A 26,225-nucleotide genomic window follows, 5' to 3' on the forward strand; every position below is an offset into this window, starting at 1 on the left:
GCGCTGGAGAAGACTCTTCAGAGTCCCTTGGACAGCAAAGAGATCCAACCAGTCAATCTTAAAGGAAGTCAACCTTGAATGTTCATTGAAAGGACTGATGCTGAAGCTGAAGCTCCAATCATTTGGCCGCCTGATGTGAAGAGCCAACTTATTGGAAAAGACCCTGATTCTGGGAAAGATTGAAGGCAAAAGGAGAATGAGATGGTTGGATGGCATCACCGACTTGATAGACATGAGTTTGAGCAAGCTCTGGGAGATAGTGAAGGACTGGGAAGCCTGGGGTGCTGCAGTCCATGGGGTTGCAAAGAGACAGACACGACTTAGCAATTGAACAAGGATTAGATATTGCTGTGGTAGTGATAATGGTTTTATAGTTGGTAATCTTGGTGTGTTCGACAGAATTCTTAGGCCCCAGTGACTCTGGCTTCCTGGAATCCTGTCATTTGCTTCTAGTCAACTATGGCAAAGACAAAGAAATTTTGCAGGTGTGCAGTCCCTAAAACTAACTTTAAGTGAATCAAAAGGGAGATTCTTCTAGATGGACCTCACCTAATGAGGTGAGCTCTTTAAAAGAGAATCTAGAGATCAGATCCTCTTGCTAGCCTTGAAGAAGCCAGCCACAAGGAGTGCAACAACCATGAGGAAATGAGTCAACCACCCGTGAGTGTGGAAAGAAAGTGCAGCCTCAGGAGAAAGTGCAGCCCCTGCTGACATACTGATGGGAGTCAGAAGCCTAGCAGAAGATCCAGGTAGGAAATCATACATGACTCCCGACCCATGGAAACTGTGAGCCAATAAACAGATGTTGTCTTTAGCAAACTAAGTTTGTGCTAATGTTGCTCAGCAATTAAAAAAAAAAAAGAAAAAAATATATATATATAATTAAGGACCTCCCTGCCAGTCCAGGGGTTAAGACTCTATGTTTCAACTGCAAACGGTCTGGGTTCGACCCCTGGTTGGAAAGCTAAGATCCCACATGCTGTGGCTCAGACGGTAAAGCGTCTGTCTACAATGCAGGAGACCTGGGTTCGATCCCTGGGTCGGGAAGATCCCCTGGAGAAGGAAATGGCAATCCACTCCAGTACTATTGCCTGGAAAATCCCATGGACAGAGGAACCAGGTAGGCTACAGTCCATGGGGTCGCAAAGAGTCGGACACAACTGAGCAACTTCACTTTAACTTTCACATGCTGTGCAGCACGGCCAAAAATAAGTAAGATTTATGACCCAGAGAGATGTTATGGGGAGGGAGGTGGGACTGGGGTTCATGTTTGGGAACTCATGTACACCCGTGGTGGATTCATGTTAATGTATGGCAAAACCAATACAGTATTGTAAAGTAAACTAAAGTAAAAATAAAAGTTAAAAAAATAATAATAATAAATATTTGCACTTTAAAAAAAATAAATAAAAAATAAAATAAATTTTAAAAAACAAATATAATTAGTAAAAATTCAAACCATAAAAAAGTACATACAATGAAAAGTAGATTTTTCTACCATTGTAGACATTCACCTTCCTCGGAGGCAACCACTAGGAAGAACTTGGCCCTCCTCATTCCAGAAATTTTCTATGCATGTGAAAATGTCTGCATGCATCTGTATTTCATTCGTACACATACAAGATATTATAGATGTAGATATATAATATTCTTGAAGCCTAGGCCAAGGGCAGTGAGTGAATGTGTGTTATCTCAGAAATCTGCATTCTTTAGAATCAGTATAAAGCATCTTGCCGCTAAAATGGCTTTTAGGAGAGCCAGGCTAAGTCTTAAGTGCTCAGGTGGCTTCATGATTTACACTCTGTAATTAAATGTGCGATAGGGTTGAGCATTAGTTTGCCAAAGCAAACAGAGAGGAAAGAGAAAGACTATTTTCCACTGCTTTGCAGTTATTTTCCCTTTCACTTACAGACCCGAAGTCTTTTCTTACAATACATTATCTTTGCTGTTGCAGTAGTCCATTGTGTGGTGTGCCATAATTTATTTTTCTAATACCCTATTGATATGAGTGATAGGTGTGCAGGTTGTCTTTAATATTTTGCTATTAAAAATGCTAATGAGATTCTTATGTGTCCATCTTTGAGTACTTTTGGTCTGTATCGTCGAATAAACTCTGATAGTGAAAATCTTATGTCAAAGAATATCTTCATATTAAATTGATAAGTATTACCAAATTAATGTCCTAAGACTTTGCCCCAAATTACACTCCTAACCACTGGTGATAAATACTAGCTAACACACTTTGATCTTTGCCACTTTCATAGGTGAAAAAATGTATCTCACTTTACTTTCTTTTTGCTCAAGTAGTTTTGAATGTTGAATAATGCTGAGTAATGTTTATAAGCCTTATTTCTTTGAACTACCTGTTCATATCCATAGCCAAATTTTCCATTAAGTCTCTAGCCTCTTCCTTATTGATACTCAAGATCTCTTTACATAATAGCCCTTTTTCTGTTGTCTTACAAATGTCACACTCCCCACCCCTGCCACATGCACCTTTATGCCATTTGTCTTTTACAGAGTTTTATTTTTCTGTGAAAGAATTTCACTTTTTATACAGTAAAATTTTTCATTCTTATTTTATGTCTTATTTTATGCTTAGAAAGTCATTTGCTGCTCCATTCTTTTAAAGTTCACATTTCCGTTGGATACCTTTATGTTTTAACTATTTACATTAAATGCATAGTACATCTGGAATCTAAAGCTTCGGCTTTATCTTTGCCACATAGTTAACCAGTTGCTGTAAACATTTCATTGAATAATTCAGTTTTTCCTAACGTAAAATGCTAACTTTGCTATGTATTAAATTCATACATTATACTTTCTGGATGTATACACTGGTGTTTGGTGTCTACTGTGACTCTTTACAATCTCTTGTTTTCTTTATTTACTTCTGGCTGTGCTGGGTCTTCGTTGCTGCATGGACTTTTCTCTATGCAGAACAGAGAGTGGGGGCTGCTCTCTATTGTGGTGCAGGGGCTTCTCATCGTGGTGCCTTCTCCTGTGGAGCGCAGGCTCTAGGCAGGTGTGTTTCAGTAGCCGCGGCACATGGGCTCAGGAGTTTTGGCTCCCAGGCTCTAGAGCACAGGCTCAGTAGTTGTGGTTCATGGGCTTGGTTGACCCACAGCATGTGGAATTGTCCTGGACCAGGGATGGAACTTGTGTCTTCTGCGTTGGCAGGCGGATTCTTTACCGCTGAGCCATAAGGGAAGCCCCTGCTATAACTCTTTTAATGATAGTCGATTTACGTTATATTTCAACACCCAGAGAGACTAGTCAACACTCACAGTTCTTCTTTTTCAGGTTTTCTGGAGGACATTCTGTTTTTATTAGAGTTACTATTCTGCTCTGATTCCCAATTTTTTGACTGATCTTAGGCAAGTGACTATATTTCTATATGTCAACATCATAAAAAACTGATGATATTGGACTGAATCTGGATTATTTATATATATGGAAAGCATGAATGCTAAAAAAGAAAAGTTATAAGTTTCAGTCTGGAACAGAAGCTACAGTGTTAACCAGGAATAAGAATTCAGTGGGAGGGAAATTCCCTACTGACGCTCTCCGGTCATACTGTTTCCAATTAGTCCCTCATTCACATTCTCTGGTCTGTTTACTTTGGCATACCTGACGCCCAACCCCGGCACACTTAGAGCACAAGTCAGAAACTGCAGCACTGAAAGAGACCCAGCCTGGCACGCCTAAAAGCCATCTCAGCTGAAAGATGTTCTATCTGATTTCTAAAGAATACAGATTTCTGAAATATCACATGCTCACTCTCTCACTCAATCACCCATCCTTGACCCTTATCTCAAGTCTACAAATTCCCTGGTGGGTGAAATAAATAAATAAATAAATAAATAAATATATATATATATATATATATATATACATATATATGTATATATATGAACAGGCTTCCCTTGTGGCTCAGTCAGTAAAGAATCTGTCTGCAGTGTGGGAGACACATTCAATCCCTGGGTCAGGAAGGATGTAGGGAACAAAGTATAAGGAAGGTTATTTTAAGACTCTCAACCTTCCTTATACTTTGTTCCCTACAAAGATCCACTGGAGAAGGGAAAGGTTACCCACTCCAGTATTCTTGCCTGGAGAATTCCATGGACAGAGGAACCTGGTAGGCTACAGTCCATGGGGTTGCAAAGAGCCAGATGCCACTGAGTGACTAACACACACACACGCATATATAGATTCCTTTGTTCATTTTTGACTGTTTGCCCTCCTGCTGGGGGCTTTCTCCAGGTGCAGTGCACGGCCTCATGTTGCGGCGGCTTCTCATGTTGGGGACATGGCTCTAGGCATGCGGCCTTCTGTAGTTGCGGCACATGGGCTCGGTAGTTGTGTTGCATTAGGCTGAGTTGCCCTGAGGCACGTGGAAACTTCTTGGACCAGGGATTGATCCCATGTCCCTTTCATTGGCAGCTGGATTCCTAAACCACTGGACCACCAGAGAAGTCCTCAAATGTATTTTAATAACTAACCATCCTCCATGCTTTAAGGAAAACTCAATGCATAATTTTCCTTTTCTGTATGGTATAGAAAAACTATTCCTTCTGAGAAATGACCATTTGAAATATTATTACTAGTTGGACTATAGATATTCAGAAGAGGCCATCAGTACTAACAGTGGACTTCTGTGACCGCATTGGCAAGATTTTGCCCATGTAATGAAGCCTTATTTGAATAATCCAATTTCTTATTTGTTCAACACAAAGCCTCTAGTATTTGCTGCACACTGAGTGAGGCACTAGGGGTATAATGATGAATAGGATACAGGCCCGGTCCTCACTGAGTCCCAGTCTACTGGAGGACAGAGACACACACATATTTACAATAGTGTGAGATTCAGTTCAGTTCAGTCGCTCAGTCGTGTCTGACTCTTTGCAACCCCATGAATGGCAGCACACCAGGCCTCCCTCTCTATCACCAACTCCTGGAGTTCTCTCAAACTCATGTCCATTGAGTCGGTGATGCCATCCAGCCATCTCGTCCTCTGCCGTCCCCTTCTCCTCATGCCCCCAATCCCTCCCAGCATCAGGGTCTTTTCCAATCAGTCAACTCTTCGCATGAGGTGGCCAAAGTACTGGAGTTTCAGCTTTAGCATCATTCCTTCCAAAGAACACCCAGGGCTGATCTTTAAAATGGACTGGTTGGATCTCCCTGCAGTCCAAGGGACTCTCAAGAGTCTTCTCCAACACCACAGTTCAAACGCATCAATTCTGCATTCAGCTGTCTTTAGAGTCCAGCTCTTACATCCATACATGATCACTGGAAAAACCATAGCCTTGACTGGACAGACATTTGCTGGCAAAGTAATATCTCTGCTTTTCAATATGCTATCTAGGTTGGTCATAACTTTTCTTCCAAGGAGTAAGCGTCTTTTAATTTCACGGCTGCAATCACCATCTGCAGTGATTTTGGAGCCCCAAAAAATAAAGTCTGACACTGTTTCCCCTGTTTCCCCAACTATTTCAAGCTGGCAATATATATTTAAAATGTGCATACTCTTTGAGAAGTTCTGTTTCTAAGAATGTAAGAAAATTTTGAGATGAGTAAACAAAGAACATAGAACTGATTATCACAGCATTTCCATAACAGGAATAAACACCAGAAAATGACCACAACCATAAGTTTGTTTCTTACATGTGTGTCTGAACCCGCTCTTGAAGCTCCTTCCCAGTGAGTTCTGGCCCATGTTTGCCTGGTAAATACCCTTTGACACAGAGACACAGGCACCTGATAATCACACCATGTTCTCTCCAGACAGAAATGCCATCAGTTTTGCCCTCACTCCAGTCAAATTGATCTGCTGGTAGATGTCAGGTTTGCTTTATAACACCAGGCTCAATATATCCAAATACCATTTTGGCATATAATCAACACTAAGTTATTGACAACATATTTTATATTTCTTTGTACCAAATCTTTGAAATCTAGTGTGTATTTTATAGGAGTTCCCTGGTGGCTCAGATTATAAAGAATCTGCCTGGAATACCAAAGACCTGGTTCAATCCCTGGGTCTGGAAGATCCTCTGGAGAAGGGAATGGAAACCCGCTCCAGTAATCTTACCTGGAGAATCCCATGGACAGAGGAACCTGGTGGGCTATAGTCCATAGGGTCACGAAGAGTCAGACACAACTGAGCCACTAACACTTTGTGTGTATATTTTACACTTGTAGCTGTGTGAATTTGGACTAGCGTATTTCAAATTCAGGGGGCCCAGGTTCGATCCCTAATCAGGGACCTAGATCTCATTTGCTACAACTAAGACCCAGCACAGCCAAATAAATAAATATTTTTAATTAAAAAAGGGGGCCTACTGCATGACATAGTACAGTCAGAGGAAGCATGACAGGACTTCAGAGATCATCCAGGGGATTTCTTACTTACACAAAGGTTAAGAACATTTGCTGAAGTTATCCAACCAGGTAGTAGAAAAGGCGAGAATAGAACCCAACGCTCTCAGTTTACCCTATCGTTTTATTCACAAAACTGATTAATGACAAAGCTGGACTAGAACCCGCCCCATACCTCCTCCTGGCTGCTCACACCTGTGCTGGGGCTCTTTTTTTTTTTTTTTAACCAAGCATAGCCCCTCTACCTGTCATATTACCTTTCTCCTAAATAAGCTAACAGCCTCACTGGAAACACTTTGGCTGCCAACCAAGACCAAAGTGGAGTTGAATTTTCCCATCTTTCCACCAGATAATGCTTTTTATGACTTTCCACCTTTGTCCCTAGAAGCTTAGTTTCAACAAGCTACTTAAAAACGCTGATTCCTTTATGCAGCGGTTCTCAATAAAGGTGTCCTTCAGAATCACCTGTGAGCATTTCTTAAGACTCAAATTACTGGGCCTCTACTCCAAAATTCTGATTTATAACTCTGTGCAGGAATTCATGTAGGCAGGTATTTTTTAATTGTCCCTGAATTCTAGCACACGCCTCCAAACTCACAAGAACCTCACCAGATGGCAGATCACCACTGACATCGCCTGACCCCTAGGTGGTTGCAAACAGCTCTGGTCCTGAGAAAGAGCCCAATTTCAAGGAAAGAAACATGAGAAAGAGGTACCCTGGCACCTCCCAGGGCGGGGCTTTCTGGTTTGCTTTCCTCCACGCTCTTTCTCTGCACCCAAGGACACTTTAAGCCTCATTTCCTGATCTTACAGCCTCGCCTCCGCTGCTGTTGTGCTCTGGGACAGATGGGAATGCAGCAGACAGGGCTCGCCCTCCTGGCTTTGGCTGCCTGTGTGGCTTTTCACCCCTCAGAAGGTGAGTGGGGGGTCCGGCTATCTCAGCCTCCAATGGAAGGAGGGGGCTGCCTTCCAAGATGGAGCTGGAAGGAGTGAGGTACCGCCAGCAGTTAAGGGCAGGAATTTCCAGTTATCTACATGAGAATGGCATACATTTCAATCCCTCACCTCCAAGAGGCAATTCCAGAAAGGAACCTCATTTGAACAGGAATATCAGTAATTAGCCACCTGTGCAATTTGGAGCAGTGCTTCCTTTTTTGATGATACTATCTTAGAAAATCCCCCAATAGAGGCTGAAGGAGAGCCTATTAAAGGCTGTCTTCAGCTTTTGCCCCCTCACTCTGCCTACTAGATAGAATACAAGTGTGCACATTCCTGGAAGAAAGATAGGCTTGACCTCTGGTTTAGGGTTTGGCAAGTCGCAAGCTTTCAGACCAAAGTCAGCCCTGTGGATACTGAAAACCAAAACTTCAGTCTGATCTTACAAAAGGGACTCAGGATAAAGGAGACTGAACAATACAAATTGTATCAGAGAGAACTTCTATTTTGAGTTGCTGGCATCTATATGAAGATTCTGGGCTTCCCTGGTGGCTCAGAGGCTAAAGTGTCTGCCAGCAATGCGGGAGACCTGGGTTCGATCCCTGGGTTGGGAAGATCCCCTGGAGAAGGAAATGGCAACCCACTCCAGTACTCTTGCCTGGAGAATCCCATGGATGGAGGAGCCTGGTGGGCTACAGTCCTCAGGGTCGCAAAGAGTCAGACACGACTGAGTGACTTCACTTACTCACTCATATGAAGATTATAAGTGCGTTTGGACCGGAGGTAATCTTTTCTACTATATTTAGGAAACCCTAAATATAGGTATTTAACACTTGACTGATTTGACTCTTTTCCACTGTCTTCTTTTCTGAAACTTTACCCTGAACAGATTCTCTAAATTCAGAACAGAGGTAAAATGTAAATTTTCTTTGGTCTGCTTTTTGAAAACTCCCGGCAACATTTTAAATTGACAGGTTTCACATACACATAGCTGTGTGTACACACATACAAACTGGATTTTAGGGCTTCTCCTGAAAAATCAGGTCTGGCAACACTGGTTCCACTTTCTCTGGCAAGAATGAATAGAGCATACTAGCCCTTTGCCATTCACCTGAAACTATCACAACATTGCTTGTTAATCAGCTATACCCCAATACAATATAAAAAGCTAAAAAAAAAAAAAAACAACTGCTAAAGCAGACTAGCCTCTGTCCTTCTCCGGACAGAGAGAAGGACATCCTATTAACTGCTTGGCTATTAACATCCTATTAACTGCTTGGCTCCTGTAGGCATTTGCTTAGGGACTCCCAATATAGCACCTCAATGTGCAGAGCTTTACTAATGAGCACAGTTCTTCATCTCTGTCCTTCCATTTTATCAAGGCAAAAAGTTTTTCATTTTATGTTTCTGTAAATTTTTCAGAAAATTTCACCATTGAGATTTTAGGACTCAGATCCATTGTTTCCCAAAAGTCTACCAGCTAAGGCTTCATTCCTAGTATTGGCAATTTGGTGTTTTTTGTTTTTTTTTTCACGTGAAGCTTTGAAATAAAAGTGTATATGTCTCCCCCATCAGCTTCTTGGCCTGTTTCTAGCCTTCCCTGTGGCGGAGGCAGCAGCGGCATTCCTCCAGGAGAGGAGGGAGGGACAGGCAGGTGGAGGAGGCAGGGTGATGAGGAAAGCCCTGCCAGACCCAAGGCCAAGGTCTGCTTGGGAATGAGTTCTGGCAAAGAGGGTGGGACAACAAGCCACTGAGGTGTTTGAAAAGGAACAGTTGATGATAAGAAAGAGCTGAGGAGATGTGACTGTAATGCTCTGAGTTAGTCTCAGGGCTTCTCCTAAGGTGATTTGTGTGTTAGTCACTCAGTTGTGTCCGACTGTTTGCTACCCCATGGACTGTACCCCACCAGGTTTCTCCATCCATAGGATTTTCCAGGCAAGAATACTGGAGTTGGTCGCCATTTCCTTCTCCAGGGGATCTTCCTGACCCAGGGATTGAACCTGAGTCTCTCACATTGCAGGCAGGCTCTTTACCATCTGAGCTACCAGGGAAGCCCACAGCAGTTTGGGTCACAGGAAAATTACATTGTCTGAGAAGCTCCAAGTTTCTGCCATTTAGAAATAAGTAATGAACCTTCCTTTTTTTGGTGGGACATGTATTAATATTAAGTTAACCTTAAAAGTGCATCCCAATATATATTGTTGTTCAGTTGCTAAGTTGTGTCTGACTCTGCAACCCCATGAACTGCAGCATGCCTGGTTTCCCTGTCCTTCACCATCTCCTGGAACTTGCTCAAACTCATGTCCCTAGAGTGGATGATGCCATTCCACCATCTCATCCTCTGTCATCCCCTTCTCCTCCCACCTTCAGTCTTTCCCATCATCAGGGTCTTTTCCAATGAGTCAGTTCTTCGTATCACATAGCCAAAGTATTAGAGCTTCAGCTTCAGCATCAGTCCTTCTGGTGAATATTCAGGATTGATTTTCCGTAGGATTGACTGGTTAGATTTCCTTGCAGTCCAAAGGACTCTCAAAAGTCTTCTCCAACACCAAAATTCAAAAGCATCAATTCTTTGGCACTCAGCCTTCTTTATGGTCCAACTCTCTCGTCCATACATGACTACTAGAAAAATCGTAGCTTTGATTAGACGTACCTTTGTCAGCAAAAAGATGTCTCTGCTTTTTAATACACTGTCTAGTTTTTTCATAGCCTTTCTTCCAAGGAGCAAGCATCTTTTAATTTCATGACTGCAGTCACTGTCCAGTACTTTCTGTAGGAAGCTTCCATTCAAGGGTCTGTGTGTCTCAAGTGCCCTGTGGAGGTTGTAAGGAATGCAGGCTGGGAGGAAGGTCAGGATGGGAGGGAGGGAGGTGAACACTGACTACGGCCATTGTCTCGGACTCGGGGAAATAAGGAAGTGGCCTGTGCCAGTCTGAGACTTGAAAAATGTGTTTTGTTTTGTAAGACATTAAATGTTCCATTATCTTAATGGTGCCTACAGTGGCCATCTTGATGTGATGGCTTAGTAACTGGCATCCCCCAAGTGTTCTGTATAAATCAGGAAGCAGTTGACTTACCCATAATTAAAAGCCTTGGATTCTACCCAAAGATAGGGCAATACTCCACCCCCAACGACATGGCTGCCAATTCCCAGAAATCAATTCTGACTCCATAAAAATGTCTATTATTCAGTGGCCAAAAGCCAGATTCTTTAAAGCCACAATCCAGGGTTTGTGGGTCTTTCTGTTTTTATTTTACATTAAAGACTAAACGTCCACTTTGTCCAGCAGATACAAGTTGGGGGATTTTGCTTCACTGAGTCCCAAATTGGCTTTCTTCAAGTTTCTTCTGATAATCAGCCTTCTCAGAGTAGGATGGCTCCTGATTAGAGATACATGCTAGGGACTTGCTGCTTGAATCCTGAAGGAAAGCTTTATCTTTTGTTTGTTTCAGTTATAGCAGACTCACTACAGATGGTTGCCAAGAATATACATCTGTGCTTGTAAACTGGGGCTCTCCATTTCACCAGGAGTGGTCCCCAAGAGGCCAGACATAACATGCCCAGTAATCTTTGGTTTCTCTTCAAGTTTGCCCTTTAGTGTGTTTTGATCTGTTTTTAATTTAATTTAATTTTTAGTTGAAGGATAATTACTTTGCAATGTTGTGATGGTTTCTGCCATACATCAGCATAAATCAGCCATAGGCATACATATGTCTCCTCCCTCTTAAACTTTCCTCATATTTGTTTTTTTTTAATGTTCTTTTCTATGTCTAGAGAAGCAGAGTGACTTCTTATAATACAGTAGCAACTGTCTCAAATTTCAGTCATATATGGACTCCTTTAAAGGAAAAATCCTCTTTATTCTTAATGATGACATTTAAATTATTTTACTACATCACTTGATGTATAAACATAAACCAGGCATAGACCCCATATATATATATTTGTTGTTGTTCAGTCACCAAGTCATGTCCTGTTACACAAACATTATCTCAGGGCTCCAAGAAGTATCTGGGAGGACTTTATTTGGACACAGCAGTTTCATGCATCATGGCTTAGTGAGTCCTTCTTGCCTATGTGGTGTGCAGTGGACACCTTTGTTTGTAGGTATTCGAAGTATGATATGGCTCCATTAAAGCATGACGTTCACTAGAAGAGGAAGTGTGTCCCCAACCAACTATAATTGGAACATTTAACTGTTGTCATTCTGGGTTTTTTTTTTTTTCACTTTAAAAAATTTTATACCTATTGCCATTTTTAAATTGTACTTGTAGACTTGAGATACTGACAGAAACGAAGTGAATCTTTCTTATCATTTTCAGCTTTATCCTGAGAATATTTCTCTAACAATGGCATGTACCTTTGCTCTATTTCCATTCTACTGCGTTCTCTAAAGTGTTATTTGTATTGGTGTTTTCCAAACTGCATTTCTAATAAGCCCCCAAGGGATACCATACCACAGCTCTGGGAACCACACTTTGAGTAGCCATACATCTAAGTAAGAGAGGAAGCTGGGTCACCTCTCTACAGTAACAGAATCCTTAAAGCTCAGAATCTAATTGTTATATCACGAATCTGCAGTGTTTTACTGTTGGTCTTAAAAAGTCTTGAGTAAGGAATTATTTAAAGCCTTCTCTTAGTGACCAAAATTGGATCACAGACATAAAGTCAAATCAGAGACAGACATTTGTAGCAAATTAACCATTCAACTCTCTGACACTTAATACTAGAAACAACGATGACAACCCCAAACCAACAGGAACATTGGCAATAACACTATAATAAAAGATAATGCTTTTAATGAGATACTAATAACATCATCTTTAAAATAGTAAATAGAATACAAGTGATTTATCATATTGAATTAACCCCTAATTACTTGAGTGTGGGAGGACGGTATGTTTTTGAAAAAGCACTGTGCAGTTTTAGGACACTTGGGACATAAGACCTTGACCAAAAACTTATTTTTTAAAAAAGGAAAAGCACTAATGCCAGGCACTGTGCTATGTGGTGCGGGCATAAAGATATGCTGAGGGAGTTCATAGTCAAAAGGCATAGTCATATAAACCCCAAATTGTATACATATATAAAATATATAAAGCCAGAAAAGCACATGGTACCATAAGACCTCAGATCCATGACGGGAAAGGGCAAGACTGGGAGCAAGGAGGCAACTGGGATCCTCAGTAGTTCAAACTGATGAGGTCTGGAACTTGGGCAGTGATAACAGGGACGAAAAGCAGGGAGACAAATCTGAGAAATGTCCAGGGAGTAAAATTTACAGGTGTTTGTGACTGTCTGTGGATTGCAGGAAGAGGGAATGACACACACGTTTCTGGCTTGGGTAGTGGTAAATGATGGTTAAGTGAGATGCGACCCGACGAGGAGAGTATTCGTTTGCATTTGAACCCAAGCGATGTTTTATAAAAAGAGACTGTCGAAACAAACAAATAACCCCAAACCTGACACAATCTCAACAACAGTTTAAGATTTTTTTTTTTTAAACTACGTGCATCAGAAACGAGTAGATCAAGCAACCAAAAAAACTAACGGAGGTGGGAAAGATATGCCCAACACATCTGCTTTCCCCTCCAGCTCCAGGAAGCGCTGCCCGGGACGCAGAAATGCGTCACCTGGAGCAGCGGGGCAGAGGCGGCGAAGTCCCGGCGGACGGCGCAGGTGCTTGAGGTTCCCGGGGTTGGCGGCGGAGGAGCAGGCTCGCGCTGCCGGGCGTCCGTGGGCCTGTGAGTAGCCTGGCCGGTCGCAGGAAGCCACCCTCCTCCAGGCGCAGTCCTTGTTACCCTTGGCCCGGGCTCCGCTCCCAGTGCTCTCCCTGTGCCCGGGCACCAAACGCGGGCTGAGACAGAAAGCCGCCCAGGAGGTTGCGCGCGCGCAGAGGCCGGAAAAGCGGCCAGACAAGCTGCAAGAAAAGCGGCCAGACGTGGGCCAGACAAGCTGCAAGCACCACCCGCGGCCCAGGGCTGTCGCTCCGCACTCCTCCCCTTCCCTGAGCTGGGGCCTCCGCTCCAGCACCAAGTCTCCCCACCCGTGGCGCCCTCGCCTACAGATACGTGTGCTGGGACAGCCGTCAAGGCTGGGACACCGTTCTGCTTGTGTCTTTTTCCCATTTTTGTTTTAGTTTTTCCTCTGATTTTCCTTTTCTAGGGACATGAGAGGAACACTTGTCAACTAAAGAAAATGCACAACGTGAGAGGTGCCAGTTAAGTTTTATGTGGGACAATATGAGGATTGTACCCTGGGAGACAGCACCTCAGATGGCTCTGAGAAACTGTTCCAAAGAGGTAGGGGGAAAGAGAGTATGTATGTGATTTTGGTAAAGGCGGACTGCTGCTGCTGCTAAGTCACTTCAGTCGTGTCCGACTCTGTGCGACCCCAGAGACGGCAGCCCACCAGGCTCCCCCGTCCCTGGGATTCTCCAGGCAAGAACACTGGAGTGGGTTGCCATTTCCTTCTCCAATGCATGAAAGGGAAAAGTGAAAGTGAAGTCGCCCAGTCGTGTCCGACTCTTCGCGACCCCATGGACTGCAGCCTACCAGGCTCCTCCATCCATGGCGTTTTCCAGGCAAGAGTACTGGAGTGGGGTGCCATTGCCTTCTCCTACATGCAATCAAGTACGTGGCTTTTGTAGAAAGTTTCTGTTGGGTTCCTGCAACTTCTGCTAGACATTAGAAACAATCGTCACCGTGAAGAATTTTAGTGCTTTACAAGATATGAGGATCTACAAGAATTGCACTCATAAAATCAGCTCCTGAGAATATTTATCTGAAGACCAGTGCTGCCAATTTCCTTGAGCAAAGTGCCTCATTACTGCTCTTCACCCCGAACTCCTTCAGGGGGTGTTGGAGGTCAGCAGCTGCAGCCCAACAGGATTTAATCCTTGTAGAGATAGATGGCAAGCAGCCATGGCAGGTGCCAATTTATGGTTGACACCCAATTATTTTATCCTGTTTGTGTTTTAAATAAATACACTTATGTTAGACTTAGCTCTGTCCCACCCATGATAATAAATACCATTTCCATTATTTTCCAGAATTAATATTTTGTGATTCGCATTTAGCCTGAGTTGAATGTATTTTTTTTAGTTTCTAAGCAAATTGTATTTGTAAATTTACAAATAAATTATCTTTATTATGTAGATCAAAGTTTTTAAGCAGTTACTTTGCACTGCTGCTGCTGCTGCTGCTAAGTTGCTTCAGTCGTATCCGACTCTGTGAGACCCCATAGACAGCAGCCCACCAGGCTCTGCCATCCCTGGGATTCTCCAGGCAAGAACACTGGAGTGGGTTGCCATTTCCTTCTCCAATACATGAAAGTGAAAAGTGAAAGTGAGGCCGCTCAGTCGCCTCCAACTCTTCCTGATCGCATGGACTATAGCCTAGCAGGCTTTTCCGTCCATGGGATTTTCCAGGCAAGAGAACTGAAATGGGATGCCATCGCCTTCTTTGCACAGGACCTGCCTATTCAAAACAGTATATAATGGAAAGAGAACTCTTAACTACAGATAATGGTGTAATGTAGGGGAGAGGAAGAAACAACTTTCCTTGCATCCTTCTAGGTTCTTTACTAGGACTCCTATAACAAAAGACAGATTAATAAGAAAAAAGCATACAAGTTTATTTAATGGGTGTCTTCACAAGGAAATGAAGACTCAAAGAAGCAGTTTGAGTTATGGCTTTCACATAAAGTTGGACGAAGTGGTAATTTGTGAAAATGTGAGAAAACAAAGGAACTTGAACCAAGGCAATTAAGCATGGGAAAGCGATGAAGAAGATAAGGGTTAGTTTAATAAAGTTTGTACAGATTCTCCTTGGCTGCAACTTCATGTCTCATGGAGACGCCATCTCATTTCACCCAGAAGGTTGTAAAATGCTAAAAATTTCTTTCTTCCCCAGGTGCAGGGAGAGTACCTTTTACTTGGAAGTTTTGTATCTTGCTTTTAGGAAGGTCAGAGTGCCCTTTTTGCATCTGCTGTTTTTCTGACTTTAACTTAAAATAATCAACATGCCAGAATGGAATACTTTGGGGTCATGTGTTCTGAATTCTTTCAGGGACAAAATATTAAAAATTGTAGATGAAATGGACAATTTCTTAGAAAGCTATCAAAACTGAGGTTATAGAAAATCTAAATAAGCACGTAACTCTTAAGGAAACTGAGTCAGAGTTAAACATCTTTTCTTCAGATAGACAGTAGGCCTAGCTGGTTTTAGAGGTTTTACCAAACAGTGAAAGAAGAGGCAATTCTTGTCTTACACAAACTTTTCCAAATAATAGAAAAATAGAGAAAGTTGACTGATGCATTGTTGGTGATTAATGTAATGTTAACACTTAAAACATTCAAGGATGACTTCAGGGGATTAAAATATAGACTAATCTTATTTATGAGCATAGATGCAAAAATATAAAAATGCAAAAATAAAAATGTTTTTATAATTATATTAGTTATTGAAATCAGAGGACATTCCTGATGGTTCTTTTTTGGGGGCTGCGCTGGGTCTTCATTGCTATGTTTAGGCAGTTCTGATGAGCCGGGGCTACTCTCTAGCTGTGGTGTGCTGGCCTTTTGTTGTGGAGCATGGCTCCAAGGCTCTGGAGTACTGATTCAGTAGTTGTGGCTGGGCTTAGATCCTCTATGGCACCATGGGATTTTCCCATAACCAGGGATCAAACCAAACCAGTGTCCCCTGCATTGCAAGGCAGATTCTTAATCACTGGACCACTAGGGAAGCATGGATTGTTCTTTAAAAATGGAAATACTCTGACAGGAAGATGCATGAGAAAACCTCTGGGGGCGTGATGTTATCTACAAGAATCTTACCTTAGCCCTAGTCCTAATCATCCCACAAGCTTCATTGCCTACCTTGTGTACTCTTCACAGGATTCTTTCCTGGCCTATTGTATTTCCAGGTGCCTCACTAGGGCACCAGTCACATCTATGAACACCAGATATGCTTGCTTGCCTCTTGTCTTTTGATAGTTAATCTGATAGGTTAAGTGATCTCCAGGTGAGCCCATCTTTTATATCTGAGAAATGTCATCCAGTTTATTAAGTACATATAGGTCCTGGGTGCTTTTCTGGGTTAAAACTGTGCTTTTAATTGATGTCAGCATTCAGATAACTCGAATTCTTTAAACACATAATTTCACTTATGATTCTTAATTCCCACATAGCTTTTGAAAGTCCATTTCAGATTTTATAGTTGCCTGGGTCACAACGGGGCTGCCCTGGTGGCTCAATGCTAAAGAATCTGCCTACAGTGTGGGAGGCCCAGGTTCAATCCCTGGGTTAGGAAGATTCCCTGGAGAAGGGAATGGCTACCCACTCCAGTATTCTTGCCTGGAGAATCCCATGGATAGAGGAGCCTGGTGGGCTATATCCATGGGGTCACAAAGAGTCAGTGACAACTAATAGAGGGTTCTGTGTAATAGTAACTGTTCGTTTTTCTACTCCCAGGGTCTAATATAGTGATTCAATATAAAAGAACTTGTAGACATAGCTATAGATAGTATTTCATTTACAAGAATTCACATAATAATTTTTATACAGTAAGATGGGTGAACGAATGGATAGTTACATGAATAAGCCCAAAACCTTATTTGGGGTATTAAAACAACTTTAGTTGGAGAATAGCAGCAGAGTGTAGCTAAAGAAAGGAACTATTAGTTTCAGGAGATCAATACATTAATAAATGTGAGGAGAACCAGTGTTCTGTTCTTCCATTGCCCTTAAAAAAAATTTGAAATAGGGAATTCCTTGGCAGTCCAGTGGTTAGGATTCAGTGCTTTACTGTCATGGGCCTTGCTTCACAGTTCAGAGTGGCCAAGAAAAAATGGCATTTAATGTAGAGGGTTCACCAGTGGCCTAGTGGTTAGGATTCAGGGCCCCTGCCTTGGTCTGGGTTCAGTTCCTGGTGGGAGAACTGAGATCCTGCAAGCTGTAAGGCACAGCCAAAACAAAAACAAAAATGAACAAAGAAGGTGTACAATTCAGTGATTTTTAGTATATTCACAGAATTGTACAACTATTACTGCTATCTAGTTTCAGCCTGTTTCATCACCCCTTAAAAGAGACCTTGTATCTGTTAGTAGTCATTCCCCATCCTCTCCTGCCCCCACCCCTGGCAAACGCTAATCTGCTTTATGTCTTTATGGATTTGTCTATGGACATTTCATATACATGGGATCATACCATATATGGCTTTTTAAACCTGGTTTCTTTCACTAATAATCTCTTCTTGTCCCAGGATCAGAAACTTCTGTGGCTTAGAGCTGACACCACTGAGGGGTTTTAATCATTTCTTTTAATCCTAATTTAGGCGCTAACTTCTGTCTGTTACTATAAGACTGCCACCTGCAGCCACCGTTGACCATAATTTCTAACTTTTGAAGAAATGCATTACCCACTTGGAGGAATGAGGAGCATAGACTACTGTGTGCAGGTAGCATGGAGGAATTTGCAGATACACATTTTAGTAGGGGACTAGTTTCCTTTCATTATTTGTGTTGCCCTTTTCTCCTTTTATCTGGGTCACATAAGCTTCTCCTAACTTGACTTCCTGCCCTAATCACACCGTACTTATTCCTACTTGCTTATCACTGCAAGACAAATTTTTCTAAAACCCTTCTCTTTTCTCGATCTTTAATGGTCTCTATTTCAAAAAAGATAAACCTCCTTAGACTAACATGCAAGGCGTCAATGATGTGATGTCAGTCCATCTTTTGAACCATATCGCTCATCAATCAGCTTCCCAGCAGCTTAGTGCAGGCAAAGAGGTCTATTTTTCTGTATTCCCTTAGTATGCCCTATGCTTTCCTATCTCAGAACTCTTGACCATGCACTTCCTTTAGCCTGGACAAGCCTTCTCCATTTTTGCCATCCCTCCAAATCCTCAAAGATTCAGTTAAGTCCTTCCTGGGCAGTTAATTTCAAACCTGCTCCAGGGGCCCATGTGGTTGGTCCCCTCTGAGTTTTGGGGACACTCTATCAATCTTGCTTCTTTAATCAAGTCTGGTCACAGCTCCACTGCCCACATCTTCCCTTGCTGTATGTCTTTGCTTGTGCTTAGTTTTATCCCCCCAAAATACAGTGTGAGTTCTGGAAGGTAAAGACATGTCCTGCTCTGTGGTCTGCATACACAAAGCCCCCAGTAAATGATTGCCCCTCATTTAAGCAGGTTAACATTCTGTTTCACTGGAGTCTCCAAGATAAAGCCAGGCCAGTGTTCTATAGGTGGGGAAAAAGCGGAAACAGTGGCAGATTTTATTTTCTTTGGCTCCAAAATCACTGCAGATGGTTACTGCAGCCACAAAATTAAAAGATGCTTGTTCCTTAGAAGAGCTATGACAAACCTAGACAGCATATGAAAAAGTAGAGACACTACTTTGCTAACAAAGGTCCATATAGTCAAAACTATGGTTTTTCCTATGGTAAAACCATAGGAAAAGCTATGGTAGTGATGAACAGATGTGAGAGCTGGACCATAAAGAAGGCTGAGCACCGAAGAACTGATGCTTTCAAATTGTGGTTCTGGAGAAGAGTCTTGAGAGTTCCTTGGACCTCAAGGAGATCCAACCAATCAATCCTAAAGGAAATAAGTCCTGACTATTCATTGGAAGGACTGATGTTGAAGCTGAAACTCCACTACTTTGGCCACCTGATGCGAAGAACTGACTCATTGGAAAAGACCCTGATGCTGGGAAAGATTGAAGGCAGGAGGAGAAGGGGACGACAGAGGATGAGATGGTTGGATGGCATCACCGTCTCAATGGACGTGAGTTTGAGCAAACTCCGAGAGATGGTGAAGGACAGGGAAGCTTGGCATGCTGCAGTCCATGGTGGTCGCAAAGAGTTGGACCTGAGTTAGTGACTGAACAACATGTATTCTATAAACCACAGGATTCACATTTCTTTCTTTTCTTCTTTTAGCCATACTTCCCATTGCCTCCAGCTGCTGCACTGAGGTTTCACATCATGTTTCCAGAAGACTTCTGGAAAGAGTGACGACGTGTCGCATCCAGAGAGCTGACGGAGATTGTGACTTGGCTGCTGTCATGTGAGTGCTCTTTGGCAGGAGGGCTAAACTTGCAGAATGACCATTTCTCCACCAGTGAGCCACAGGCTGGGGAGACTCTGCCTGCTACCCAACATACAGATCGTTATTTGAACAAGAGAGGGGAGAGTGGTGTTAATGCACACTCTCTCAGTACCAGGATGTCCAGAGCCTCACGTTAGCCCTCCACACCCTGCACTGCAGCGATGCAGCGAAGGTGAAATGCTTTCAGTCACCAGACAATGTGCATGCCTTTCCTCGGCCAAACGAGGGACGTTCTGAGTGGGGGGGAAATTACAATGAAAGAAACAGATGAGAATCTGACACCTCTGTGCTGACAAGACAGCTGAAGGATATAGAGTGGTTACGACTTGGTCTCAAGTAAGATGAAATTGGACTGTGTCTTATTTTGTAATCATAAGTTACATGATTACTTGATAAGACATCTCTCTTGTGTTTCCTTACAGTCGACATATAAAGTTAAATGTTCTGTTTCCAAACTGTTTTACTACAGAACATGTTTTTACTTATCCAAAATGTAGTCCCTTAACTATGTTGTTTTTTTAAATGTTTTCCAATTTTTGGTGCCCCAGTCTCTAATTTTAGTTTAGTGTGTTTAGTGGTATCTCATCTCAATTTTAACTTGCTCTTCTTGAACATTAGTTCCCTTAACTTTGAATATGTATAAAGACTTTAAGGTTTGAGATAAGTGTTTTAGATGCAGAAAACATTGCAAGCATTGAAATTGCAACTCTGAAATAATATGCATTATTAATCTCAATTAACTAATACAACTTAACTCACAGTGAACACACTAAATTTATTTCATTGTTCTTTTCTGCCTAGAAATAGGTCCTTTCTTTTCACGCCTGTAACACAATCACTTGTAATATCTGATGTCTGAGACAGCAGTTTGCTTGTTTAAAATTTCTCTATAGTGACTTCATTAAAGAGTTTCTAACTCTTTCTACACATAAACAAAACACAAAGCTGTATATCTTGGGAAGGGGGCTGAGTCTTCTTGAATCATATAGACATTATCTGTTAGGAAGAAAATTTAGGATTATTAAATAAAGTTGTTTGGAAGGCTTGAGTATTTTTTCAAAAATGGTTGTCGAAAGGCTGTTGTGCTTAGAGAAATGGGCAAAGAAATAAATTTTAGGGATCAATTATAGTTGTAATCTATGGCAGGGCCTTCCTTAAAAATTCACTGGACCGTCACAGGCTACTCTTATGTGTAAAAAAAAAAAAAATCGAGAGATCAGCCTAATGGTTTCTTAGCATCAAACTCTTCACCTAGAAATTCACAACTGAGTGGCTCAGTGCCCACCAGAATATTATGGAGTTGGAGGAAGGCAGGGAGTGTGAAAGAGGCTACCTCCTTATCCTGATGGAGACACATGTGATGCAAGTGTAGGTTTAAGCAGTCTTTAAACTTAAGAGTTTTAAAACATCAGCACATCTTGGGTTAGGGCATTATGTTCTGGCAGCTGATTTTTCTGCTTGTATTACCTTGAGGGTTTGAGGCCCCACTGAGCAGGCCTTTGAAATCCCACATGGCAGGTGTTGCTTGTGTTCCTGTGCTTTCCTCCTCCCTGGATCCTCTGTCTGCATTCCCCCATCTAGGTCTCTCCTGTAGCCCCAGAGCCAATGCCCCTGCCTCGGCCTCCTCACTCCCCAAGCAATGCTGGCTTTGAGTCCTCGTTCTCTCCTCTGCAGCCAATGGGCGTATCTGGCTGTCAGTGGGGGTCCTTCTCCCCTGAGTGTCTGCTCGGATTCTTGCTGACACCACAGGGTAAGGAGAGAATTTATTCCTTTGGAAAGGGTAGGAACTTCAGCTCTTTCTTGTTGATTTGTTTGTTCTCCATATTGGTGCTATAGCCCAGTTTTCTCTGTAATAGCTTAAGGCAAGCCAATGGGCCACAGGGAGAATTAGCTTTTCTTTTGAAGACCTCTCAATCTAATACACTTAGAGAATGTGTTATACTCCTATTAAGACGCCTCACTTCTTTTAAGTTAATAATCCCACATGCTGGTTTTATTATGCTCAAGTGCATTCAAGCCTTTCCCAACTTTTCCTCCCATTTCAGAAGTCCCCACATTAGCTGATGCTTCCTCTTGGGTCATCTGAAGGAACGGCAGCCTCATCTCTATCCCCACCTGGTATTTATATATATATATATTATATATCCCCACCTCCCGAAGAGAAGGGTGAGGGGTTCCCATTTATCCAGATACAGAAATATTGTATGTGTATAGCCAGCAGGATTTTCAACAATTAATAAGAGCTGGATGGCATCTGATGGGGAATTAAAAGCCATGTCTTTTGTAATCAGAAATTATTCGAGTTACCAGAAATTGTGAATGGTGTTCTAGGATTCTCCTACGACATTGTCAACATTTCATAATAGGGAAATGAACACGAGAACAAATTCTGAGACATAGTATAAATCTATATTATAGTAAGATTGTTTTGTTGAAACAAAACCAGATTGTCCTTATTTTTGAACAATTTTCACTTCATATCTACAAGTAATTACTGAATTCCTGCTGTGAACAAGGCCTTTTCAAGATACTTCCAGACTATTCTTCCTTCGAGGAACATAACACCACAGAAAAAGAATAGAGTCTGAACCAACTACTCAGATAAAAGATGGAGAAAACTAAGTGCCAGAAGACAGGTAACCGGGGGCCACAGAGACTGAGAGGAAAAAAGAGGCGTTTAGCTGAGAGGATCTAGAAAAACCTCATGAAGGAGGATGTGTTTAAGGTGGGCAATGAGGAAGTCAGTGGTTTTTTGGTTGGGTGCTTGCAGTCAGGACGAAGAATTGTTTTCCCATGGTTTCTCTCCCTCCATCTCTCCCTTCTTCCGCTTTCCTCCTCTTCTTTCCCCCTCCTCCTATCTCTCCCAGTCTCCCTCCTCCTCCTCCTCCTCCATTTCCTTCTCCTGCTCCTTTAAATATTTTCTTTGGATGTCTGAGGAACCACAGGCAGTGCTGTAGTAAAGATTCATCCTTGTGGTCCTCAGCTTTAGGATTCAGTCTGTGTCCAGACATACACTGTCCCAAAGTGGGAACTGCCTACAAGGTCACTAAGTTTTTACTTATTTGTACCGTCTATCAGTGATTTTTTTTTCTTCCCTTCTTGGCAGCCTTCATGTCAAGCGCAGAAGAGTCTGTGTCAGCCCACACAATCACGTTATTAAGCAGTGGATGAAAGAACAAGCAGCCAAGAAACAGGCTCAAGGCAACGTTTGCCATAAGAAGAGACACCACGCAAGGAGGAACAGTAAAGGGCCGCATCGGGAAAGGCAGGAAGCGCATGGCCATAAAACGCCCTATTAGAGAAGGCACAGATGAAGCTACACAGAGGAGTCCCAAGTGAACTTGGTTGTGGCTGGTTATAAAAATATCATGTGAATCTTCCTTATTGGGAGCCAACAGGGCAAAACAAAATATATTTTTCAAGGGGATAATCACACAGATGCAAACGTAGCCAATAATATACTCAACTGAAAAAATGAAGTGAAAAGAGAATACTTATCTTCACATAATATTTGAGGAGCAGCATACAGATCTAATTTCTCCAACTTTTTTACTATGACGTTTTCCAGATCTGCAAAGAAGTTGAAAGAGTGGTACTGTGAACATCTGCATGCCTTTACCCAGATTAATCCTTGTTACTATTCTGCCATATTTGTTTTTTCTCTCTCTTCTCTCCTTGTACATGTATATATAAAACATTATATATACAAAGTTATAAGTTTTTTCCTGAACCATTTTGAAAACAAGTACAAACATCTTGACACTTCACTCCTAAATTGTTTTTAGTGTTTCAACTTGACATCCGTCAAGAATAAAGACATTTTCTATAAGATCGTGCCATCAGCTTTATGCCTAAAAAGGCAGCAGTTTAATCATCTATATGATATAATATATATGTTCATATTCCACAATCATATATATGTTTATATTCTAATATATGAATGTATATATAAAACATGAACATATATATTCGACCCAGGGATTGAACCCAGGTTTCCTGCATTGCAGACAGATTCTTTGCCATCTTGGGAAGATCCCCTGGAGGAGGCCATCACAATCCACTCTAGTATTCTTGCCTGGTGAATCCCATGGACAGAGAAGCCTGGCAGGTTACAGTCCATGGGGTCGCAGAGACTCTATTGAGTAACTAAATACTTTTCAGGATCACATTCAGATTTAGCATTTTTGGTAAGAATTCTTCCTATGTGAATTTGCATATTTCCTAGTGCACTATTTAGAGTTTGTGAACAGTGAAGTTCATTTTTTACACAGAAGACTTTGGATTGACAAATTCAGATGCTAAAAAAAAAAAAAAGGCCTGGTTTGTCCTGGGAGCCACCTGCCTCCTACAGTCAATTGTTGGAGCAGACTAGTCAGGGGTCTAGAGATGGGTCCTGTGTGAGATGATTTCAGTTTCCTAAACAAGGAGCCTACATCCTTTCATTCCTAACACACCTTTACCAAGCCTTGTGGGTCCATCCCCAAGGCTCTGCTAATCTTTTGGCTTCCTTGCTCACAGAGGCTGTAGAATAGGAGATGGTTTTCATAAACAGCCACCAGATGGCAGGAGCAGAGCGTGCACTCAGCCAAGTGTCAGGCGTCTGGCTCTCCCAGTGTGCCACCCCCAGGTATTGGCGTTGCCCAGAGGTGCTGAACCTGATGTAGGCTAAAACTATCACCAAACGACAGTCCGTCTAATATTCCTCATGAACACTAATTTAGCATCAGTGAGCTTTGTATTGATATTTCTAATTTTTGAATGAGGAAACCAGAGGCTTATGGGGTAAAATGACTGCCCCAAGGGCACATGGTAAGTGACAGGGATAAGCCTTAGCCCCAGGTCTCCAAGTCTCCCATCAGCCCCAGCAGTGGACCCTAGAAGGTGTGCACCTACCTGGAGGTGGGCAGAGGAGGAGGAATGCAGGGAAAGATCTGCGCAGGAGCTCCAAAAGGGCCAGGGATGCCTGCGGACAGTTTTACCTGGCTCTAGAATGAAGACATGTTGCTCCTGGGCTTGGTGGCCCTGATCCTGGCAAAAACCGTCTTCATAAATTAGAAAGTGCCTCAACCTGATATTAGTGAGTTAAGCACAGTGAAGGAAATTTTACTGAGTTAAGGCAGTGAAGGACATTGCACACTCTTCATGACCTTGATTTTGCAAAATCTCCCTCACTAGCGTCTTCTTTTCAACTTAAAGACAGATTTTGTCCAAAAATACAGGCTTTTTCCCACTCAATTCCATCATGCTTTTTAATATGATAATAAGATACAATGGGTAATCCTGAGGAAAATGATTCCTAAATAGCTTAGTCTGTTCCACCGGCTTTAATAAAATACCACAGACTGAGGGACTTATAGTCAGCAAACATTTATTTCTCACAGTTCTGGAGGCGGGGAAGTCCAGGATGGTGGTGTGGCAGATAGAGTGTCTCGGTGGGTGGGCTGTCTTCTGAGCTGAAAACTGCTGACTCCTCCCTCTCCGTGTCCTCACATGGTAGAGAGGACTGGGAGCTCTCTGGACCCACTGTTACAGGGCAGGAATCCCAAAGACACCACCTACTAATATCATCCTCTTTGGGGATTAAGATTTCAACATATGAGGTGTTTTTTTATGTAAGTCGCTCAGTCGTGTCCGACTCTTTGTGACCCCAGACTATAGCCCGCCAGGCTCCTCTGTCCATGGGATTCTCCAGGCAGAAATACTGGAGTGGGTTCCCATTCCCTTCTCCACAGGATCTTCCCAACCCAAGGATCGAACCCAAGTCGGGAGACACAAACATTCAGACCATAGCACTAAATACTCTTTTTTGATCCCATAGTCCTATCATCCAAGCATCTTCAAGTTTCAGGTTCTAAAAACTTTAAAATTTTTACATTAAAGTTTTAATGTAAATACAATATTAATCAATGTATTGTAAATTAAAAATTAAATAATGTAATGTAATTTACATTACATTAAATCTCAGTTCAGTTCAGTCACACAGTCGTGTCTGACTCGCTGTGACCCCCATGAACTGCAGCATGCCAGGCCTTCCTGTCCATCACCAACTCCTGGAGTTTACTCAAACTCATGTCCATTGAGTCGGTGATGCCATCCAACCATCTCATCCTCTGTCGTCCCCTTCTCCTCCTGCCCTCAATCTTTCCCAACTTCAGGTCTTTTCCAGTGAGTCAGTTCTTCACATCAGGTGGCCAAAGTAGTGGAGTTTCAGCTTCAGCATCAGTCCTTCCAATGAATATCAGGACTGATTTCCTTTTGGATTGACTGATTTGATCTCCTTGTAGTCCAAGGGACTCGCAAGAGTCTTCTCCAACACCATAGTTCAAAAGCATCAATTCTTTGGCACTCAGCTTTCTTTATAGTCCAACTCTCACATCCATACATGACCACTGGAAAAACCATAGCTTTGACTAAGATGGACCTTTGTTGGCAAAGTAATGTGTGTTTTTTAATATGCTGTCTAGGTTACATTAAATTTAAAAAAAATAAAATAATAACTTGAGAGCAACTTAAAAGTCAATTAATTGATCTAATTAATCATAACAGGGAATAATACTATTAATAAATAATGAACAACATTAATGAAAAGCTAAAATGAAAACATTGGTGTCTAATCCTCTCAGTCAAACTTGAACTATTTTCAGTTTTGTTTCCCTTCCAGTCCAGGTCCAAAATTCTACATACTTTTTTGTAGCTATAAAGACAGTAAGTTTTATGCTATATTTTAAATTTTTTATTTTACTGCAGTGCAAATAAATGAAACTTTCTGTAATGGAAAACAGCTTCCTAAAGAAATT

At 42.0% G+C, this 26,225-nt stretch overlaps 1 protein-coding gene across 1 annotated transcript; it reads left to right on the forward strand.

The window, feature by feature from the left end:
• The first annotated feature begins 7,003 nt into the window (after positions 1 to 7,003).
• Positions 7,004 to 23,257, forward strand: CCL28 (C-C motif chemokine ligand 28). The gene is made up of 3 exons (XM_069556425.1): positions 7,004 to 7,294; positions 19,260 to 19,386; positions 22,535 to 23,257. Exons 1-3 carry the CDS (start codon positions 7,225 to 7,227, stop codon positions 22,725 to 22,727), a joined length of 390 nt encoding a protein of 129 aa, XP_069412526.1. The 5' UTR covers positions 7,004 to 7,224; the 3' UTR covers positions 22,728 to 23,257.
• Positions 23,258 to 26,225: the final 2,968 nt, after the last annotated feature.

The sequence above is a fragment of the Ovis canadensis genome, chromosome 16 (assembly GCF_042477335.2).
Source record: "Ovis canadensis isolate MfBH-ARS-UI-01 breed Bighorn chromosome 16, ARS-UI_OviCan_v2, whole genome shotgun sequence".
Taxonomy (NCBI): Eukaryota; Metazoa; Chordata; class Mammalia; order Artiodactyla; family Bovidae; genus Ovis; species Ovis canadensis.

What these genes read in the sequence shown, in the direction of transcription:
- CCL28 (XM_069556425.1), top strand. Translation starts at nt 7,225, where the DNA reads ATGGGAATGCAGCAGACAGGGCTCGCCCTCCTGGCTTTGGCTGCCTGT. An exon ending in GGCTTTTCACCCCTCAGAAG is followed by an intron (nt 7,295 to 19,259) that starts GTGAGTGGGGGG and finishes TTCTTCTTTTAG; the next exon opens with CCATACTTCCCATTGCCTCC. An exon ending in TGTGACTTGGCTGCTGTCAT is followed by an intron (nt 19,387 to 22,534) that starts GTGAGTGCTCTT and finishes CCTTCTTGGCAG; the next exon opens with CCTTCATGTCAAGCGCAGAA.